Source organism: Oncorhynchus clarkii, chromosome 3, assembly GCF_045791955.1.
Source record: "Oncorhynchus clarkii lewisi isolate Uvic-CL-2024 chromosome 3, UVic_Ocla_1.0, whole genome shotgun sequence".
Taxonomy (NCBI): Eukaryota; Metazoa; Chordata; class Actinopteri; order Salmoniformes; family Salmonidae; genus Oncorhynchus; species Oncorhynchus clarkii.
This window is the reverse complement of record NC_092149.1, coordinates 25,563,147-25,585,138: the sequence shown is the minus strand read 5'-3', so window position 1 is coordinate 25,585,138 and position 21,992 is coordinate 25,563,147. Positions and strand designations below refer to the sequence as shown.

General features: G+C 42.1%; 1 protein-coding gene across 1 annotated transcript; it reads left to right on the top strand.

Moving 5' to 3' along the window:
* Positions 1–5,789: 5,789 nt before the first annotated feature.
* On the top strand, positions 5,790–21,023 carry LOC139391731 (thrombospondin-3a-like). The gene is made up of 22 exons (XM_071139234.1): positions 5,790–6,430; positions 7,913–8,116; positions 8,402–8,649; positions 9,014–9,116; positions 9,230–9,262; positions 9,376–9,458; positions 9,558–9,609; positions 9,732–9,880; positions 10,151–10,291; positions 10,396–10,470; positions 10,756–10,908; positions 11,055–11,273; positions 11,384–11,543; positions 11,709–11,827; positions 11,962–12,014; positions 12,554–12,735; positions 13,142–13,320; positions 15,150–15,198; positions 15,403–15,599; positions 15,859–16,031; positions 18,871–19,010; positions 19,126–21,023. The coding sequence occupies exons 1-22, from the start codon at positions 6,337–6,339 to the stop codon at positions 19,185–19,187; spliced, it is 2,868 nt and encodes a 955-aa protein (XP_070995335.1). The 5' UTR covers positions 5,790–6,336; the 3' UTR covers positions 19,188–21,023.
* Positions 21,024–21,992: the final 969 nt, after the last annotated feature.

Sequence of the window (21,992 nt, the reverse complement as noted above, 5' to 3'; positions counted from 1 at the left end):
TGCGCAATTTGCAACAATGAACAGAGGTCAGAAATTCGTCTGGATTTAGTTTGGTAAATAGTGCTATAACGGTGAGTCATAACATATTCATCTCGACCAGGATAAGACTCAATACATTCACTCATATTTTCCTCAGGAAAACCCATATGAAAAACCAGACACTGGAATCCAAAACCATACATAGTACAGGCTTGTTGGAAAGGTGTCAGTCCAGAAATGTGGCAACAATGAGTGGGTCTATATTTTGCATAGGCCTATTCAGTTGTCATCATGGTCCAATAAAGAAAATGTATGAGAAATATATTTTCTCCATCACATGCAGTTAAACCCAAGTTGCCCCGGCAACTCATAAGTAATCAAACAAAAACATTTCACAAGCTGAGGGATAGGAAAAGGAGGAGGGCTGGAGACTTGAGGAGAGAAGTTTTATACATGTAGAAGATTTACTCATGAAGCCTTTTCATGAGAAAGTGAAATGGCCATTTTACATAGATTCAAAATGCTACTAAAAGGGATGTAAGCAAATGTGCTCAAAACATCTGAGAGAAAGACACTTTTTTGTGTGCATGGTACATTCATGGGATCTTTTATTTCAGCTCATGAAACATGGGACCAACACTTGCCGCGTCATGTTTATATTTTTGTTCAGTTTAGTTGCAAAGGTTTTGTGCTACTTTCAATAACAACATGAATTTATTTAACTGCTATTTCAATTATTAACCATGTTTGCATCCACCGTTTTTCTGCAAGTTAAGCTATACTATAAAAAAAATCACAACAGCTGTGATGGAAACAGGAAGCTTCAGTACAATTTTATAAATGCCAACAGATAATTTCTTCATTAGACATGGTGGGATTTTTTTGTGTCTGTAAAATTAATAATACGAGAAATTGTGGTGGAAACGCATTTTTGGGCAAATATTGATTTAATAACAATTATTTTGTAGTAAACTTGGAGTCACGCTTTGATATGGTGTGTGGTCCTCCCACTAAGGACTTGCGAAACCATGCAGTTTATTAGGTAGGCCACAGATGAAATAAGTTATGATGAACTTCACAGGGTGGTGAAAGTGTGTGGTGATCTTGATACTCCTTTTCAAGAAATGTTAAGTGTCTTATTCTGGTGACATGATGATCAAAGCTTGACTGCCGTTAGAGAAATAAAAATATTATTGCTGTTATCCATAATAATCTCATGTATTTGTATTGATACTTATTATGGATCCCCTTGGCAGCAGCTACTCTTCCTGGGGTCCAGCAAAATTAAGGCAGTTATACAATTTTAAAAACATTACAATACATTCGCAGATTTCACAACACACTGTATGCCGTCAGGCCCCTACTCCGCCACTACCACATATCTACAATACAAAATCTATGTGTACGTGTGTGTCTAGTGCGTATGTTATTGTGTGTGTATATGCATGTGTCTCTGCCTATGTTTGTGTTGCTTCACAGTCCCCCTGGTTCCATGGGGTGTATTTTATTTATTTTCTTGTATCAAATTTTACTGATGGATCAGTTACTTGATGTGGAATAGAGTTCCATGTAGTCATGGCTCGAAGTAGTACTGTGCGCCTCCCAAAGTCTGTTCTGGACTTGGGGACTGTGACGAGACATCATGTGGCATGTCTTGTGGGGTATGCATGGGTGTCCAAACTGTGCACCAGTTGTTGAAACATATCAATACTTCTCACAAATACAAGTAGTGATGAAGTCAATCTCTCCTCCACATTCAGCCAGGATAGATAGACATGCATATTATTAATGTTAGCTCACTGTATACATCCTAGGGCCAGCCGTGCTGCCCTGTTCTGAGCCAATTACAATTTTCCTAAGTCCCTTTTTGTGGCACCTGACCACTCGACTGAACAGTAGTTCAGGTGTGACAAAACTAGGGCCTGTAGGACCTGCCTTGTTGATAGTTCTGTTAAGAAGGTAGCGCAGAGCTTTATTATGGACAGACTTCTCCCCATCTTAGCTATTGTTGTATCAATATGTTTTGACCATGACAGTTTACAATCCAGTGTTACTCCAAGCAGTTTAGTCCCCTAAACTTGCTGAATTTCCACACTATTTATTACAAGATTTAGTTGAGATTTAGGGTTTAGTGAATGATTTGTCCCAAATACAGTGCTTTTAGTTTAAGGATTTAGGACTGACTTATTCCTTGCCACCCAGTCTGAAGCTAACTGCAGCTCTTTGTTAAGTGTTGCAGTCATTTCAGTTGCTGTAGTAGCTGATGTGTATAGTGTTGAGTCATCTGCATACATAGACACACTGGCTTTTCTCAAAGCCACTGGCATGTCGTTAGTAAAGATGGTAAAAATGTAAGGGGCCTAGACAGCTGCCCTGGGGAAATCCTGATTCTACCTGGATTATGTTGTAGAGGCTTCCATTAAAGAACACCCTCTGTGTTCTGTTAGACAGGTAACTCTTTATCCACAATATAACAAGGAGTGTAAAGCAGTAACACATACGTTTTCCAGTAGCATAATCCCAAAAGCCGCACTGAAGTCTAACAAAACAGCCCCCACAATCTTTTCATCATCAGTTTCTCTCAGCCAATCATCAGTCATTTGTGCAAGTGTTGTGCTTGTTGAATGCCCTTCCCTATAAGCATGCTGAAAGTCTGTTGTCAATTTGTTTACTGTAAAATAACATTGTATCTGGTCAAACACGATTCTTTCCAAAAGGTTGGTAAAAGGTTGATTGGTTGGCTATTTGAGCCAGTAAAGGGGGCTTTACTATTTTTAGGTAGCAGAATGCCTTTTGCTTCTCTACAGGCCTGAGGGGGCACACACTTTCTAGTAGGCTTAAATTGAAAATATGCCAAATAGGAGTGGCAATATCATCCGCTATTATCCTCAGTAATTTTCCGTCCAAGTTGTCAGACCCCGGTGGTTTGTCATTGTTGATAAACAAAAATAATGTAATCACCTCTTCCACAATTTCTTTACGGAATTCAAAATTACAATGCTTGTCTTTCATCATTTGGTCAGATATACATGGATGTGTAGTGTCAGCATTTGTTGCTGGCATGTCATTGCTAATCATGCCAATGAAAAAATCCTTAAAGTAGTTGGAAATATCAGTCGATTTTGTGATGAAGGAGCCAACTGATTCAATGAATGATGGAGCTGAGTTTGACTTTGTTTCCCCAAAATGTTATTTAAGGTGCTCCAAAGCTTTTTACTATCATTCTTTATGTCATTTATCTTTGTTTCGTAGTGTAGTTTCTTCTTCGTTTTATTCAGTTTAGTCTCAAGATTTCTCAATTTGCAATACATTTGCCAATCGGTTGTGCAGCCAGACTTATTTGCCATTCCTTTTGCCTATTCCCTCTCAACCATACAATTCCTCATCAATCCATGGGGATTTAACCGCTTTTACAGTGATTTTCTTAATTGTTGCATGCTTATTAGTAACTGGAATAAGCAATTTCATAAATTTGTCAAGTGCAGCATCTATTTGCTCCTCGATATACCCCACGGACCAACAGATATTATTTACATCAACAACATAGGAATCACTGCAAAACTTCTTGTATGACCTTTTGTACACTATATTAGGCCCAGCCCTGTTTTTTTACTTTGGTTTTCCTAAATATGGCTACTATATTGTGATCACTACATCCAATGGATCTGGATTCTGCTTTCAAGCACATTTCTGCAGCATTAGTAAAGATGTGATCAATACATGTTGATGATTTAATTCCTGTGCTGTTTGTAACTACCCTGGTAGGTTGACTGATAACCTGAAACAGGTTGCAGGCACCGTCACAGTTTGCAGCTTTTTCTTGAGTTTGCAGCTTGGTGAAAGCCAGTTAATATTTAAATCACCCCAAAAAAATACCTCACTGTTGATGTCACATACATTATCAAGCAGTTCACACATGTTATCCAGATACTGACTGTTAGCACTTGGTGGTCCATAGCAGCTTCCCACAAGAATGGACTTAGGTGAGGCAGCTGAACCTGTAGCCATATTATTTTAAAGGGATTTAACATCAGATCCTCTCTAAGCTTTACATGAATGTGGTTCTGAATATAAACAGCAACACCTCCACCATTTGCATTTCGCTATATTCTGTCAAATGTTTTAACCTTGTATTGCTATCCCTGTATCAACAAAAGTATTATCTAAGTGAGTTTCAAAGAAAGTCAGAATATGAATGTCATCTGTTACTAGCAAATTATTGATTTCATGAACCTGGTTGCTTAAGCTACATATGTTAACATGGGCTATTTTGAGCACTTTTCTGGGATGCTTACTATTTTTCATTGCTTTACTGGGAAGCTTAGGACAGAAGTAGATTTGTTCATGTTATTTATGTTAGTGCAGGGTGAGCTGCACACAGTGGACTTCCTACTAGGGCACATCGCCTCAGTGCTAACATTATAAATCTGGTTCAATAGGCACATGATTACTACATACAATAGCTGTCGGATCAGCAGGGGCATTCAGGGCAGTTAGAGGGACATCAATTAGGCTACTTAAATTGTGTCTACCAATGCCCCTGGTATAATGGACATTTTCTGAAGCATTATGACAACTCAATGTCACAATGGTAGGGATAAGATGAGTTGGGCTTGGGTCATTGATAAGTCACTGTCTCAACCCAGCCTTATAATGCTGTGAAAGGATCCAGGAACTCAACTGATTTGTGTGGATCCCATCCTCCTTATAAAACGTGTTTTGTTTCCAAAAGGTATCTAAATTGTCAACAAAAGTTACACCCATTGAGCTGCAATAATCACGTAGCCAGTTGTGAAGAGAAATAATCCTGCTAAAGCGTTCAATGCCACGATTCAGAGATGGCACAGGGTCAGATATGATGGGTCTTTTATTAGTGTCTAGCAGAAAGTCAATCAGTTATTTTAAAATCCAGTTTCAACTGTTCAGAGCTGCCCTTCATAATGTCATTAAACCCCACATGGACTACGATAGAATCAATGTCTTTGTCCTGACGTAGTACATTCGGGAGCAGCTTAGTAATGTCAATTTCTCGAGCTCCGGGATAGGACATTACAGACAGGCCTGTATCTGCAAGCTGTTGGCTAGATCGCTGTTGGAAGACCAGAGTAGGCTATACACATTTGCTGTTTAATGCAAAGGTTTTTGTGACAGACTATTGGTCAAGTTGAAAACGCGATGGAAACACATTGAACTTTAGATTTGGCCTACAAATGAATATAACCCCTCTATGGAAAGATGAGACTCTCATGAACAGGATGGTGTTCTCAGTATTACCCTACAACCCCTTGTCTCATAGTATCCCATACAAATGAATGGAAGTATGGATGTAGTTTTGTGCCAAAAAGTTTAAGGAGTGTCCAAAAAAACAAACATATTTCATGAGCTTTCTTCTATCTCCTAGATATAGGGCAGACACTTCAAAACCTTATTCCTTATTATTTATTTATTGACTATCAATTTGCCATTTATGAATGTGTTATTCAATACTTTTCTAAGGCCTATAGTATTTTAATTTGATCAACAACCAAAAAATATTTATAATTTTGGTAGGCCACCTAAAGGGGTCCTAAAATGTAAAATCAAATAGCTAAATGATCCATGGTATGACCATCTTAAAACAATTCCAGATGTTAGTTTAGTAGAACTTAGCCTACAATCATGGAAACACATGTGAACCATTTTATGACATCTTGTTTGTTTTTCTGTTTTGTTCTTCTTTCCTTCCCCTCTTTTATCTTAATGCCCTGGGAGGATAGTCTGATATGTTTGAAGTACATCGCCTACTTAAGGCTATATGCCTCTCAAACTCAACTCTGGACCTCGAAGCCAGTTCTACCTGCGTTCATTCATTGTTCCCTTCTAATCAGGGGCATATTTAGACCTGGAACACCAGGTGGGTGCAATTAATTATCAGCTAGAACAGAAAACCAGCAGGCTCCGGACATCATAGGGTAAGAGTTGAATAGCCCTGCTATACCTTAAACAAAGGAAATCACCTTATCAGATTAATTACCATATAGACTACGGGCACAGCCTATATTATGTCTGTATAACATGAGAATTTAGAAAATTGGAAACACCGCACGCCTCAGTTTATAGCAGGCGAATGAACTCCCTCTCTCACTGTCACATCCACTCTGTGCGGACGAGGTACTTGGCTGGAGCGCGCCCGTAAGAAGCCAGTCGACATTTGTAACTGTTCTTAAACCTACATTCTGCGGTCAACTCACTCTGCAGACTTATTTTTGTTCACTTTGAAATTAAGCTCCATTCATCAACATCAAACTGGACTCTCGGCGGATAGTAATTTACTGCTGTTGACTTTCTTGTCAACTTTCACACACCGTTTCTTGGGACATGGGTGCGAGGCGCGATGTGCCAACTTTTCTGGCTCTATCCACATTTCTATTCGTTGCAACATGTGAGCCAATGGATCAGAAAGATATGCAAGGTAAAATAAATACTAACTAACTCATAGTAGTGCGCATTTTGTGAATCATCTAATTAAATTAAGGGGAAGTGTGTTTTCGAAATGAATTAATGCAGACAGTTATTTCAAACAAGCTCGCATTTTTGGTCTGGACTTCACTTTGTTCTGCCATAGACGCACATAAACTCGAGATGGTTATTATAATCCTGAAAATATTAGTTACAACTGTAATAATATTTCAAATGAAGTGTCTGCGCGCCCTATAACCATTTCTAACTCGAGTTTAAAACACTCCACACACAGGGTGCAACGTTTGTCTCTCACCTTTATGGCTTGAAATGTGCTATTTTATCTCTAAAGGCTAGTTTCTATCATCTGTTTTCTCATTCATCTTGGTTATGTTGGTCTTGTTTCACTGCTGGTTAATTAGGTTCTTTATTTTCCATTTCATACACTAATAATATATATATATATATATATTTTTTTTTTTAAATGATATATCCTCTCTTTTTTCTTTCTTTTTTGAGATGACAAGTTTTTTCCTTCCACATGTCATAACTGTTCATGTCTCCTCCACTTGTATTCTTTCTGACATAGACAGGAACAGAGAAAGTGCTAAGCCAACTATTTTATAACTTCCTTGGCTGACTTTCCCCTTATTCCCCTCTTTCCCCTTTGAGTGCTCACAGCCTGCTTGTGGCAGAAATCCTGACCATTGCCAAACCCCATTGTCCAAACCAGTGTGTGAATGGGTGAGGATATGTCAGAAATAATAGCAGAGAGAGGGAGGCAGAGAGAAAAGGAGGAAGGGGAAAGCCTTCTTACTGAGAGCCAGAAAGCAGCCAGGAGTCCTGTTCCTTTTATTCCTCTCTCTTTTGTTTCCCCCTGGGTTTTAATATCCAGCAATGTGTCAGCATGGGCTTTGACTTTTGGCACTATGAAGTTCTCTGTGATAATGTTTCAGGAATGCCACTGCTAAAATTGATGGAAGTAAATTAATTCTGTATAGGTGCACAATCTAGGAAAGACAACAAAGACAGAGGGAAATTCAAAGTCATAGGAAGAGAAAGTAAATTGAAAAATATGTATAAGAAAATAGTTGATATGTGCTATGTATTTGAACCTACAATGTTATAACACTGTACTATCTGCCGATTCAACGGACATGTAAACTGTAGATTGGGACAATTTTTTAGTGAAATAAAATAACTTGTAAAACTTGTTCTTCTTCTTATTTAAGAAGTCTTCATAAGGGATATGGTTCTAATAAGAGTCATTTTTTTTGTTGTTAATTTGGATGTTGCTTCAGAGATGTCAAGAAGTCACTCAACAGTTGTCCTCAAATACCTGGGCAAGGGTCAAAGGTGAAGCGTCATCATGGGACTGGATGAGAGCCTTTGATCAGGGAAAATGGTAGATAGATACCCGCTCTCTTCTTCATTATCAATCTCTGTCATTCTCTCCTTCCTTCTCTCTGTCTCTCTCTCCCCACCCCCTCTCCAGTCATTGACATGCTAACCCTGGACTCCAAGACCAGCGTGTCTGCGGTGGAGAAGGTGACAGGTGCCATGAGTGTGTTCAGTGACATCTACATCGTGTCCACATTCCGCTTGCCTCCCAAGATGGGAGGGGTGCTGCTGGGCTTCTACAGCAAAGAGGAGAACAAGAAGTACCTGGAGCTGGCCATCATGGGAAAGATCAACAAAGGTACTTAGATACTGTCACTCTCACTCACTGACTAAAACAGAATTAACTATTTCCCAGTTTCGCTGTGAAGGAGCATACAACTAACTCAGTCTCAAACCACCTTTAGTATTTAAAAGTGTTCACATGAATATCAATCTGTCCATCAAGTTTCACTTTTTCATCCCCCTTTTTTCTATCCATTTTACTTTTCTCTCCTCGTTTTTCTTTTGCTGTTATTAGTTACCTGTCCATGTTCAGTAAATCCCTCAATTTTAGTTTTTCTCCCCCTGTTACCCTCTCTCGTAGCTCTGGTGCGTTACGTGAGGGAGGATGGCAAAATTCACACAGTGAACCTCCAGAGCACAAACCTGGCTGATGGTCGCACACACTCCATTATTCTCCGGATCGGAGGCCTGCGCAGAGACAACCTACACCTGGAGCTCTACGTCAATTGTCGATTGGCTGACTCCAGCCAGGGCCTCCCTCCATTGGTGCCTCTCCCCGCGGAGAAGGTGGAGATTCGTAATGGCTTCAAAGCCTACGCAAGGCTACAGGTGACAAGGAGCACTGAGTCTGACACTAAGTTCCAAGTAAATCCCATGCCCCTTTAGCTAGGGGCCAGGGCTTCATCTCAGTAGCCCAACGTGGCTTGTTATCCTCGTCTCCTATCCTCAATCTGCACTTATTTAAAACACAGGGTGAAACAATATTGTGGATACCTACTGGAAATTAGCTTTCACCTGTCAAGGTCTTTCACATCAGTGTAGATGAAGTGGAGCAGATGAGGAGTGGAGGCAACTTTTAATTGAGAGGTGGTCCTCTTTGACTACCTTTAAACATGGCAACAGCTGTCATATCTAATCATATCATAGCAGCTTCAACCACTGCATGGTGTGATCCAAGCTTCTCCCATTACAGGGTGCTGTGGAGTCCCTCAAAATGGCGCTAGGGGGCAGTGTGGCCAAAGCAGGTACCCTGACAGACTGTCCATTCCAGGGGGATTCATCAGTCTACAGCACAGGTGTGTCCAAAATCACTATATGACTTTCCAAGATGAAGTCTGTTATGAACAAAGTGAATCAGATGTGTATCCTGAACATGTTTCAACCTAAAGTCCTTTTCCTCTTCTTACAGTCGGTGCGACTGCAGAAGTGAACTCCATTCTAGGTGAGTGTATCCAACTGTCTCTTTTCAAGTATACAGTGAAATCAATGTCTTATGGAAATGTGTGTTGGCTTTACTTGACAATGATTGGGCATTCTGTGGGTATTGTATGTCAGGAGACCACACAAAGGCTCTGATTGGTCAGCTGATCATCTTTAACCAGATCCTAGGAGAGCTGCGAGAGGACATCAGAGAGCAGGTGGGTTGTGTGTGTGGGGGTTTGTACAAGTGTATGCATGCAGCATGTATGTGTGTCTGCATACTGTATGTGATTGTGCATTTTCATTGATGTCTCCAGGTGAAGGAGATGTCCCTGATTAGGAACACCCTTCTGGAGTGCCAAGTGTGTGGTGAGTGAACAGCCAGGGGAAAAAAACGATGTGTACTGAAAAATTTGACCCATTCCTCATGTTCCCTGTTCTTGTCTTGCTCATAAACATGAAACCTAAACCAACAGTGTGTTGACCTCCAGGCTTCCACGACCCTCGTTCCCGCTGCTCCCCCAACCCCTGTTTTAAGGGCCTGTCCTGCATGGAGACCTTTGACTACCCAGGGTACCGCTGTAGTCCCTGTCCGGAGGGCATGACGGGCAACGGAACCCACTGCCAAGACATTGACGAGGTATGACACAATAACAGATAGGAAATGGAAATTAGCCTGGCTGGGTTTTAAATTGTGTTTTTTACACTGCCTCAAGCTCACAGTTGAATGAAATGTGAATTGTCAAGGCTTTTAGGGTGACAGCTGAGCTAGGCTGCGTCACTTCAAGTACTGTACTCAGCACGGCTCTTATTTCAAAGAGCCCCTACTTTACCACTTATCTCTGTCTATTTCTCTCTCGTTTCCCCCACTCTCTCTATTTCTATTCTCTGTCTCTCTAACCTGTCTCAGTGTTCCATAGCCCAGCCGTGCTACTCTCCAGGTGCGTGTATAAACACAGTGAAGGGTTTCAGCTGTGAGCTCTGCCCCCCTGGTCTCTGGGGCCCACCCCTCTTTGGGGTCGGACTGGAGTACGCCAACCACCACAAACAGGTCCAAACACACACACACTATTACTTTTTTCCTTACTGACATAATCCATAATTCCCTATTGTCTTATTTCTTCCTCACACACCTTGCTGTGGTTTTGTCTACAGGAGTGTGCAGACATCGATGAGTGTATTGAAGTTGCCAACGCCTGTGTGCCCCACTCCATGTGTACCAACACCATCGTAAGCAGAAACCCTTTTCAAATGTGTTTATTACAATGTATGTACAGCGTCAAATCTTCACAAACGAGACATCGCTCTCTTGTGATCATGTGAGAGTACTGTAGAGCCGCTGTGTAGTAAAGCTGTTCTCTCTCCCTTGCTCCTCTCTCACCCCCAATCTCTCCTCTCTCGCCCCTCCTCCTCTCACTCTCTCCCACCTCTCCTTCTCTTTCTCCCTCGTCCTCCTCCTCTCTCTCTCTCTCTCTCTCTCTCTCTCTCTCTCTCCCACCTCTCCATCTCTCCCAGGGCTCGTTCAGGTGTGGTGGCTGTAAGGTGGGTTACTTGGGGAACCAGACAGTGGGCTGCGTGCCCCGTAGGTCCTGTGCCACACTCAGCTTTAACCCTTGTGATGCCAATGCCCACTGCATTATAGAGAGGAACGGAGAGGTGTCCTGTGCGGTAAGCAACAGTGGTCTTTTACTACCTTTTCCCTCCTGGACAGGAACAGAGGAGCCACACTACCCTATACTGCCAGCCTCGGTATACTACTTTATAGATGTTCTTTAGGTTTGGTTGAAAATGCTCTCCTTTGTTCCACTCTCCAGTGCAACATTGGCTGGGCCGGTAACGGGAACACTTGTGGCACAGACACAGACATTGATGGATACCCAGACCGCTCTCTGCCCTGTATGGACAATGACAAGCACTGTAAACAGGACAACTGTGTTTACACACCCAACTCAGGCCAGGAGGACGCAGACAACGACGGCATCGGAGACCAGTGTGACGAGGACGCAGATGGGGACGGCATCAAGAATGTGGAGGTGTGTTTCCATCTCAGACCCTCTGTGGTAATTGTATCTGGGTGTATGTGAATGATTGTGAGTCATTGTTTCTCATTTTTTCTCATGACCATAACGGTTATATTTTGCAGGATAACTGTCGACTAGAACCCAACAAAGATCAGCAGAACTCAGACACAGACTCTTTCGGTGACGCCTGTGACAACTGTCCCAATGTCCCTAACATTGACCAGAGGGATACGGACAACAACGGGCAAGGAGACGCCTGTGACAATGACATAGATGGAGATGGTGTGTATTCACACAGGCGCGTGCGCACACAGACTCACACTTTCACTCACACACTCACTCACACATAAACGGCAAGATGTCTGGGAGACATTGAAGTTGACATTACACTCATTGCAACTAGGTGATGGCCCTCATGTCGCCCCCCTGTCTTACCCTGGTGTTCAGGTATCCCCAACGTGCTAGACAACTGCCCCAAAGTCCCCAACCCCATGCAGACAGACAGGGATGGAGACGGGGTAGGAGACGCCTGCGACAGCTGCCCTGAGATCAGCAACCCCATGCAGGTAAAATAACCTTCACACACCCCCAACTCCCAAAATGTGGATCTACAGAAGATATTCAGCCACTCTTGGCTGAAACAGGGGTTTAGGCTGCTCATTTGTCTTGTCTTTGGTTTATTCTGACCTTCTCCCTCTAGACGGACATTGACAATGACCTGGTGGGGGATGTGTGTGACACTGACCAGGACACGTGAGTCTCTGACTTCAACACGCACGCCCGCCTACACACAAACACATACAAACTGCACTCACACTGCTACAGCTGTCACACAGCGCTACACCTGCTGTGGCTAACACACACATACATACATCTGCTGCGCTCATATTCTCAAAAACACACATTCCCTTTACACCTGCTACAAGTAGACACACACACCTGCTGAGACTTGTTTTTGTGCTGCAGTTGTTCCTACCTTCCTCACTACCTTCCTGATAGTGTTTTTCTAGATTATCAAAAAAATGCAAACTATTTCAGTACAAACAAAATGAGTGAACATAACACGACTTGGGCCAGGATTCAATGCAAGGCAGACTATACCCGATTTTTAAAGGTCATGTACAATTGAGCCGACATGCGCAGCATTTACCATGAATGCGATCTCTATGACCGTTGTTTAAAATGCCTAAGGCGCATTGTTGGTTGTCTAGTGCACTGCGCTAGAGCATGTCTTGAATTAAATCCCATCCTTTGAGTTGAACTGAATTCCAATGCGTCTATGTGTGTTCCAGGGATGGGGACGGTCACCAGGATTCCAGGGACAACTGCCCTGACCATCCCAACAGCTCCCAGCTGGACTCGGACAATGATGGCCTTGGGGACGACTGTGACGATGACGATGACAATGACGGATTCCCAGACGTACAAGACAACTGCAGACTTATCACCAATCCCAACCAGAAAGATTCTAACAGTAACCAACCGTTATTAAAACTTGAACAGTGAACTATCTCTTTAACAGTAACCAACCGTTATTAAAACTTGAACAGTGAACTATCCCTTTAACAGTAACCAACCGTTATTAAAACTTGAACAGTGAACTATCCCTTTAACAGTAACCAACCGTTATTAAAACTTGAACAGTGAACTATCCCTTTAACAGTAACCAACCGTTATTAAAACTTGAACAGTGAACTATCCCTTTAACAGTAACCAACCGTTATTAAAACTTGAACAGTGAACTATCCCTTTAACATTAACCAACCGTTAAAGGGATAGGTTCACTGTTCAAGTTTTTGCTTATTTTTTACTTCAGCATTGCTAAATGCTTCAAAAGTGCCCCTCTGTCTTACTCTGGCCGTCTCCCTCTCCTCTCCCAGGTAACGGGGTGGGCGATGTGTGTGAGAACGACTTTGACAATGATTCAGTCTGGGATCTGATTGATGTGTGCCCTGAGAGTTCAGAGGTCACACTGACAGACTTCAGAGCCTATCAGACAGTCATTCTGGATCCAGAGGGCGATGCCCAGATCGATCCCAATTGGGTGGTGCTCAATCAGGTGAACTCGCTTGACCTCTTTGGCTCAAAACATGAACAACTTTGATCGTAGGCTGAAATATCCCTTTAAGGTTATCCTCCTACTCTGAAATCAGTTTACAAGGAGCACCATTATGGTTATTATAAATAGGCCTATGTTAGTGCATTGACTACAGTCTAAAGCCTGGTATATTGCATTGTGCATATTTGTCAAGTTCTTATGGAATACTCAAAATTACAGTGAGGGAAAAAAGTATTTGATCCCCTGCTGATTTTGTACGTTTGCCCACTGACAAAGAAATGATCAGTCTATACTTTTAATGGTAGGTTTATTTGAACAGTGAGAGACAGAATAACAACAAAAAATCCAGAAAAACGCATGTCAAAAATGTTATAAATTGATTTGCATTTTAATGAGGGAAATAAGTATTTGACCCCCTCTCAATCAGAAAGATTTCTGGCTCCCAGGTGTCTTTTATACAGGTAACGAGCTGAGATTAGGAGCACACTCTTAAAGGGAGCAGCTTGTTACCTGTATAAAAGACAACCAATCAATCAATCAGATTCCAAACTCTCCACCATGGCCAAGACCAAGAAAAAAGAGCTATCCAAGGATGTCAGGGACCAGATTGTAGACCTACACAAGGCTGGAATGGGCTACAAGACCATCGCCAAGCAGCTTGGTGAGAAGGTGACAACAGTTGGTGCGATTATTCGCAAATGGAAGAAACACAAAAGAACTGTCAATCTCCCTCGGCCTGGGGCTCCATGCAAGATCTCACCTCGTGGAGTTGCAATGATCATGAAAACGGTGGGGAATCAGCCCAGAACTACACGGGAGGATCTTGTCAATGATCTTAAGGCAACTGGGACCATAGTCACCAAGAAAACAATTGGTAACACAATATGCCGTGAAGGACTGAAATCCTGCAGCGCCCGCAAGGTCCCCCTGCTCAAGAAAGCACATATACATTCTCGTCTGAAGTTTGCCAATGAACATCTGAATGATTCAGAGGACAACTGGGTGAAAGTGTTGTCAGATGAGACCAAAATGGAGCTCTTTGGCATCAACTCAACTCGCCGTGTTTGGAGGAGGAGGAATGCTGCCTATGACCCCAAGAACACCATTCCCACCTTCAAACATGGAGGTGGAAACATTGTGCTTTGGGGGTGTTTTTCCGCTAAGGGGACAGGACAACTTCACCGCATCAAAGGGACGATGGACGGGGCCAGGTACCATCAAATCTTGGGTGAGAACCTCCTTCCCTCAGCCAGGGCATTGAAAATGGGTCGTGGATGGGTATTCCAGCATGACAATGACCCAAAACACACGGCCAAGGCAACAAAAAAGTGGCTCAAGAAGAAGCACATTAAGGTCCTGGAGTGGCCTAGGTAATCTGTGGAGTGAGCTGAAGGTTCGAGTTGCCAAACGTCAGCCTCAAAACCTTAAAGAGTTGGAGAAGATCTGCAAAGTGGAATGGGACAAATCCCTCCTGAGATGTGTGCAAACCTGGTGGCCAACTACAAAAAACATCTGACCTCTGTGATTGCCAACAAGGGTTTTGCCACCAAGTACTAAATCATGTTTAGCAGAGGGGTCAAATACTTATTTCCCTCATTAAAATGCAAATCAATTTCTAACATTTTTGACATGCGTTTTTCTGGATTTTTTGTTATTCTGTATCTCACTGTTCAAATAAACCTACCATTAAAATTATTGACTGATAATTTCTTTGTCAGTGGGCAAACATACAAAATCAGCAGGGGATCAAATACTTTTTTCCCTCACTGTAGGTGTGTGATTCATTGTGGATACAGATTCTGATTTTAGCGAGTCCTCTTTTATTGCAGGGCATGGAAATAGTTCAGACCATGAACAGTGATCCTGGTTTAGCTGTGGGTAAGTTCATGTTATGGGTTAAGTTGTTTGTTACTTCTTGTCCTAGTCCTGTGATGTATGTACTCTAAATATAATTGCTCATTTTTAGCCCTACACAGTGATTTCATTATAGCAGTGTATTGAAAAGGTGCTGGAAAGAAATATATACATTTTTAAATTCCAATGAACTGAATTGACCTGACTCAACGTAATGACCTCCCCCAGGCTACACAGCGTTCAACGGGGTGGACTTTGAGGGCACCTTCCACATCAACACGGTGACGGACGACGACTATGCAGGCTTCATCTTCGGCTACCAGGACTCCTCTTCCTTCTACGTGGTGATGTGGAAACAGACAGAGCAGACCTACTGGCAGTCGACACCCTTCAGGGCCATGGCCCAACCTGGCCTGCAGCTCAAAGTGAGTGATGGGACACAAACACAGCAGCCTATAGGTGGTGCTACTGATAAGAACCTTGGCTGAATCGGGACACTTCCTGAGAATCACCTTCAGACAGACTCTGTTGTTGGATATAAGTACAACAAAGCATGTTGTGGTGGCATTGTAAAAACCTTTGATGGTTATATAAAATATAAAATAATCTACTACAGGGTTCAGAATATACTGTCTGTCTTTCTGTCTTTCTGTCTTTCTTTCTTTCTTTCTTGTTCCCCTACAGGCAGTGAAGTCCCGTACAGGGCCTGGTGAGTACCTGCGTAACGCCCTGTGGCACACAGGGGACACCAACGAGGAGGTGAAGCTGCTGTGGTCGGACCCACGGAACGTTGGCTGGAGAGACAAGACATCTTACCGCTGGCAGCTCAGCCACAGGCCCCAGGTGGGCTACATCAGGTAGGCCACACCCCTCTTTCGCTCTTAGTTATTTATTATTTTTATTTTAATCTACTACTTTCTATTTGTAGCCGATGTTCAGTAACTGTTTTATTGTCAGTCCTTTAGTACCTGCTTAACTATGTATCAGAATTCCATCATTTTTTACTTAATTAGGGGCAGATGGGTTCGATGGGTTTGCACTTGAAGCTGAGTTCATCCTCACTGGACAGGACACAGTTGTGGTACACAGCTGTGTGACCACTGTTGACCACTAGAGGGAGTTTACACTGCCTTGGCTTGGCTTGAATGATTAAAAAATAAAAAGAAAGATGGCTGGTGGCAGTTTGGTGGACTTGGTGGCTATTCACCAATTTATACTCCATATTTTTTCCCTCCTAAACCTCTTTGTGACTTTTACAGAGAGACCGGCCCCCTGGCCCTCTATTGTCCCTGTTGCCATGCCAACCAAATCCTTGGCAAGAATTTTCTAAGTGCCGTTCATATGCAGATCCAGAGGAAACTACTGTAGAGTGGGGGGTCTGAGAGAGAGAAAGCGAACAAGAGAGGGGGGGAGGCAAGAGAGGGAGAGAGCAGGGAGAGTATCAAAGTCAGAGAAATAAACAGAAAGATAAACAAGTGTGAGGGAGTCACTGAGAGTAACATAGCAGAATAGGGAAAAATCTCAAGCAGATTGTCAAATTCTAAGAGTGTAAGAGAATATCTTGAATCAGATGTCATGTCCGAGGAACATATTGCTTATGCAAATAGTTTAATAAACCCGATTTATTGTGTGGCATAAATACCACATTGTGCTCAACAAAGCATCAGCAAGACATTTTCAGAAAACACATTCATTTGAACCAACACCTGTGTTTGAGCATCTCTCAAAACCCTCACATCTCTGGCCCATTATCAGTAGCGATGTGTAGGTAAAATCACCGGGGAAGCCAAGCCAGAACAAAAAGCCATATTATGTTGTGATATTTATTTGCTCTATAACCTGCCTTGACACCGTGATTTATAAGGCATACGGCCGAGACAATAAGAAGACACAGCGGCAGAATAAATTCAACCACATATTTGTTTCATTACAAAACCGGAGAACAACCTCTGTCCGGTGAAGTCCACAAAACATATTGCCTGTAACAAACAGTTACATGACCTACAGCATGGTCAAGCAGAGTAATGTTTCTGACTATTTTCGGACTACTAAACAACTATTGATTTAGAACCACGGAAAGTTACCACAAGTCACAAAGAAAACAGGAGCTGCCTCCACTATTCCAGCACCATTTAAACTTCAACATTTCAACATCATCAAATCACCTCTCCTTAGTCTAATACAGTGACAACTAAAATATACCAAAAACGATTTAGTCCAATCAACGTAAGCTAAATATGATGTGGCTGTCCATGGAACTGATTTGTGTGTGTGTGTATATTTGTGTGTGTTTGCATGCGTACAAGTAGAAAAAACTTGTTGACGCACCTGACTTGTAGAGAAACGCCAATGTCATCCTCCTCTCTAATGTTGCCTAAACGGCCTATGACTCTGTCATACAATACACACTTGTTGTTTTCCTTGCCATTTAGCCTAACTACCTTTCATGGGCAACGATGCACCAGGCCAGCATACTACATCTAGCTACTTGTTAACGTCCAGGGGCACAATGTATGAATTTATGGTTAGATCAGAATCGCTGTTATAATCATTGGCCAGTACGGAGAATTAAGTAAAACCACAAGTCCAAATCCCGATCTCCATCCATTGCTAATTTTAGGAAAGGCACGATTTTAGCAAGCTAAGGAAGACAACAACACAAAGAGATGCAACAATTCACGTTTTTTTTCTGTCAATGATGATGTTTGGCTTGTGATGTGATTAGTCTGAAGTCAAATCCAAACTGGCTTCCCTTGACACTTTTTTTTTGGTGCTCCAGGACCATTCAGAGCTGAGCTCACACAGTTTAGCTCAACACTGATTGGCTATTATTATTTTTTATTTCTAATCAATGGAGACCAAATGCTCGATGGCTTCCCTTGCATTCAATGCTATGGGCAGCAACAATTTCATACTCTTTCTGACCAGACAGCGTCGGATAGATACGCTACACATACTGAGACAGAGGGCACTGTTACGTTAGATCAGATGCTTTCTCTGGTGAGATACATTCATCCTGTTGCGAATTGAAGGAAATGTATGAAACACAGAGGCAAAAGATACATAATTTTTAATGTTTTTTTCTTGGTCCATTTTTTTGGGGAAGCCTAGCTTCCCTTGGCATCCATGAATACACACCACTGCCCATTATAAAAAAAGTTGTCAGGGAAAAGGAGAGTTGGGGGGTGGAGTTTAAGGAGGTTGTGGAGGGAGGGGGGGGGGTCTCTCCAGTTGGGTGCAGTGAGGGGAGAGTGGAGAAAGAGAGAGACATGTTTTTTAGAGGCAGGGAGGCCCTATTCAGACCCAAACAGAGAGACACCTGCTTTGTATGCTGTGCAGAGGAGTCAATGGAGCACTGCAGCGATGCACTGCACTCACTCAGGCAGCGACTGGGACAGGGGCCTGCTCTCTCTGTCTCTGTTCATCCAAATCACCCATTTTGAGTTCTGTGTTTACTTGCCACTGGGTTTTAGTTTGGTAGCACTTCATTTGACTCATCTCTTATATGACCACATGCCAACTACTACAGCTACCCACAACAATCCCGTTATGGGTATGTGACAGTGGTATAAATAAGGACAGTGTGAAGTTATAGGATGACTTTCATTTTGATAATTACCAGAGGGAACATGACTTGAAATGACAAGGGAATTTAAAGGTCCCCTGATTTGTGCATTGTTCTGCGCTCTGTGGCAGGGTGAAGTTATATGAGGGGACGGAGATGGTGGCTGACTCTGGCGTGGTGATTGACACTACCATGAGAGGCGGACGACTGGGGGTCTTCTGTTTCTCCCAAGAGAACATCATCTGGTCCAACCTGCGCTACCGCTGCAACGGTAAGCAGCGTTCTTCACATTGCTACTAACCACTAACGATACTTGTATTGAACAACAGAATGCTAGTGAACTAATTTACTTGTATGTTCTGCTTCATGTATCTGTTGTTTCTTAGACACTGTTCCAGACGACTTCAACCCATATCGCAAACAGGTTCTGCTGCACATCAAGGTGTGAGAGGATTCGAGGATGTGTGAGTGCTGAGGCATGTAGATGAGTAACCTGTCCAGCACTGTCTCTCTACACACAAACACTCTCACACACACACTCTTACTGCCTCTCAGTACAGAATTTCAACTGCTGTTAAAATGTGTGTGACTGTGTCTGCCCATGAGTGAAAGGGGAGGAGTTTCAGAGTTGTGGTAAAGGAGGAAGAAGAACCCATTTACAACATTGTTGTTATACCAGACTGGAAAAGCAAAAAGGTACAAGACTTTGGAAGAAAGTATACATGATAATTCATGTATGTAGGACTGTGTTATTTCTGGGTTTGAGTTGCTGTCCTTGCCTTCAATTTCACTGTATGGTGGTTGTGTGAATGATAGCGGTTAACCGTTGAGTTTGACTGTTGCGTTAGGTATGAGTGCTGTTGTTGCTTTGTGTTTGTGTATTTACAGCTATCATAGGAATAAATTGATTATATTTTGTGTTTTAAGACTGAACAGTTAAAGGATGTTTTTTTTAAATCTCATATCTAACTGTAAAATAAAAAACATAAGCTAGTGTTACAGGGATGATGGGAATTTGAAAAATACTGTACATCCTCTGAATATGAAACTCCGGGTAACTCTGTCATGACCAGATAATGTCATCTCAGCAGCAAAATACAGATCTGTCACAAGAGACTGTAGACTTGCAGTTATTTAGCCATATTACTTTAAGCCTTTAATAGTGGAATTATGTCCCTAATTTGAATAAATGTGGATCTCTGTGGATTCTAGTGTATACTTTCCTGGGCATCTGATTCTGTGCCCAGTAATTGAATATGAAATAAAGCCTTATTGGATGTGTTTCTTTAAGTCATCTTTAACTGATTAGTTAAACAGAAGCATAAACAAAGAGCAACACAGTCTTTGTCCACAAAAAAATAATAAACAATTGAATTTCTTAAAAATATGTTTATTTGACCTTTGTGATTCTGTACACAACAAGAATGCTAATGAATGATACGACTTAGAAAAAAAAAACTGTCAAGAGCAACTGTGAGTGTGCACTGCTGTTCCGAGGTCATCCAGTCAGTGAAGTATGTGGTGACACTGGTGCTAACTGTATCTAATCGTTGAGTGCTGTGGTTGTCATCATACCTCCCAGGAGCAGACAGACCCCAGGGCTCAACTGACTGAACTGCCCAGTCTGTCTCCACTGTCTTCTTCTCTGTTCCATATTAATAGCCAGTCATAGAAATCCATATACATTGTACAGAACTTGCTATATTTAATATCATATATTATGTGTCACATAGCCTAATTACGTTATTCTTATGTCGGTGTAGTAACACTGTAATAACTCAATGATGACACTGTATTTTAACATGTTACATTGTAACTTGCTTTGTAATGGAGTTGAGCATTTTGTGCTACCACATAAGTGAAATAAAGCCTCTTCCCATTCTACTTGTGTAATAACAACAAAACAAGTTCCCTGCTGAGGACAGACTTGAAAATGAATTTGGATTCCATTTAGAATGGAGTATTTTAAGCATTATTCTATTAAGCTGGAGATGTCCTGCTATTGACCCCTGACTACTGTGTCTGGATTCCAATCTGATCATTCATTCTCTTTGCTCTATCCTGACTAACTCTCTCTCAGGTGTGAATAGGTGCAATATGATAGGCATTTGTCATCCTAGGTCTTTTTGGCCATACAGAGTTTGTGCAGTACTGCTTCCTATCCCAATATGAGGGAACTTTCAGAGTGAAGTCACAAGGGCAGAGGGAAGAGAATGACTTAGTGGAGTTGGCAAAGGTCCTCACGTGGCAGCTAGCCAGCCAGTGTCTGGTGCGGACAGTGGGACCGTTTGGAAGCAGAGGCTTGCCAACTGTATAGAATAAATTCACTGGGTTTCTCCCATAACAGGGAGAATAGATAGAATAAATTGGGTCAATATGGCGAATGACATAGTATCACAGGTATTTTTCTCTAAATAATTGTAGTAGCAAAATGTATTGTAGAAAGTGATTTTGAAAATATATTTTTAAGTGAGAACAAAGTTTTCAAGTACATATCACAGTGTTCTTACACACATGTACGGAGAGAAAATAATGAGGAAAAACAACCTTTCTGAGCTCCTCTGTTAAAGATGGAATACCCTGGGTCCGGGAGGCCGGGACGAGTGCAATATTGGGAGGGCATTGTACAACAGTGCACCACATCCCACACCTGCCTGGCCCTGGGAGGGGTTAACACTTAATCTGATTCCCCAAGCACCAATATTTCATGATCTGGCTGCAGTCCCAAGTTTACCCTCTCTTCAGATATGTCTGAGACTCACATTGCCTGAGGAAGACAAAAGTGTTGCATATTAGTCACTGTCTAAAAGAGAGCTTAGGCTCTCTCTCTCTCCCTCCCTCCCGCGCATGCACACACACACACACACACACACACACACACACACACACACACACACACAAGCCCTAACAGTTACCAGGGCAACAGGTCTCCAAGCCACATAGGGGTAATCTGCTAGGGTAGCCAAAAAAGTCAAGGGAAAAAAAGTTTTCTATGGAAAAAACACTTACTTCCACATTCTAAGATGTATTGTCAAAAGTATTATAATAAAAAAATATATATATATTGTGATACATAACAGGTGCATAATTTCGTTTGGGGAAAGGTTTGGACTTTGGAGGAGTGTGTCCAAACACACACTGTCTAAGCCCTTATAAACAAGTACACTAACTAAGATAAACATTTAGACCAATGAAAATGTGTTTAAAACCTTACCTCAAGTCACAAGTGATTCATTGCCTCTTCATTCATATA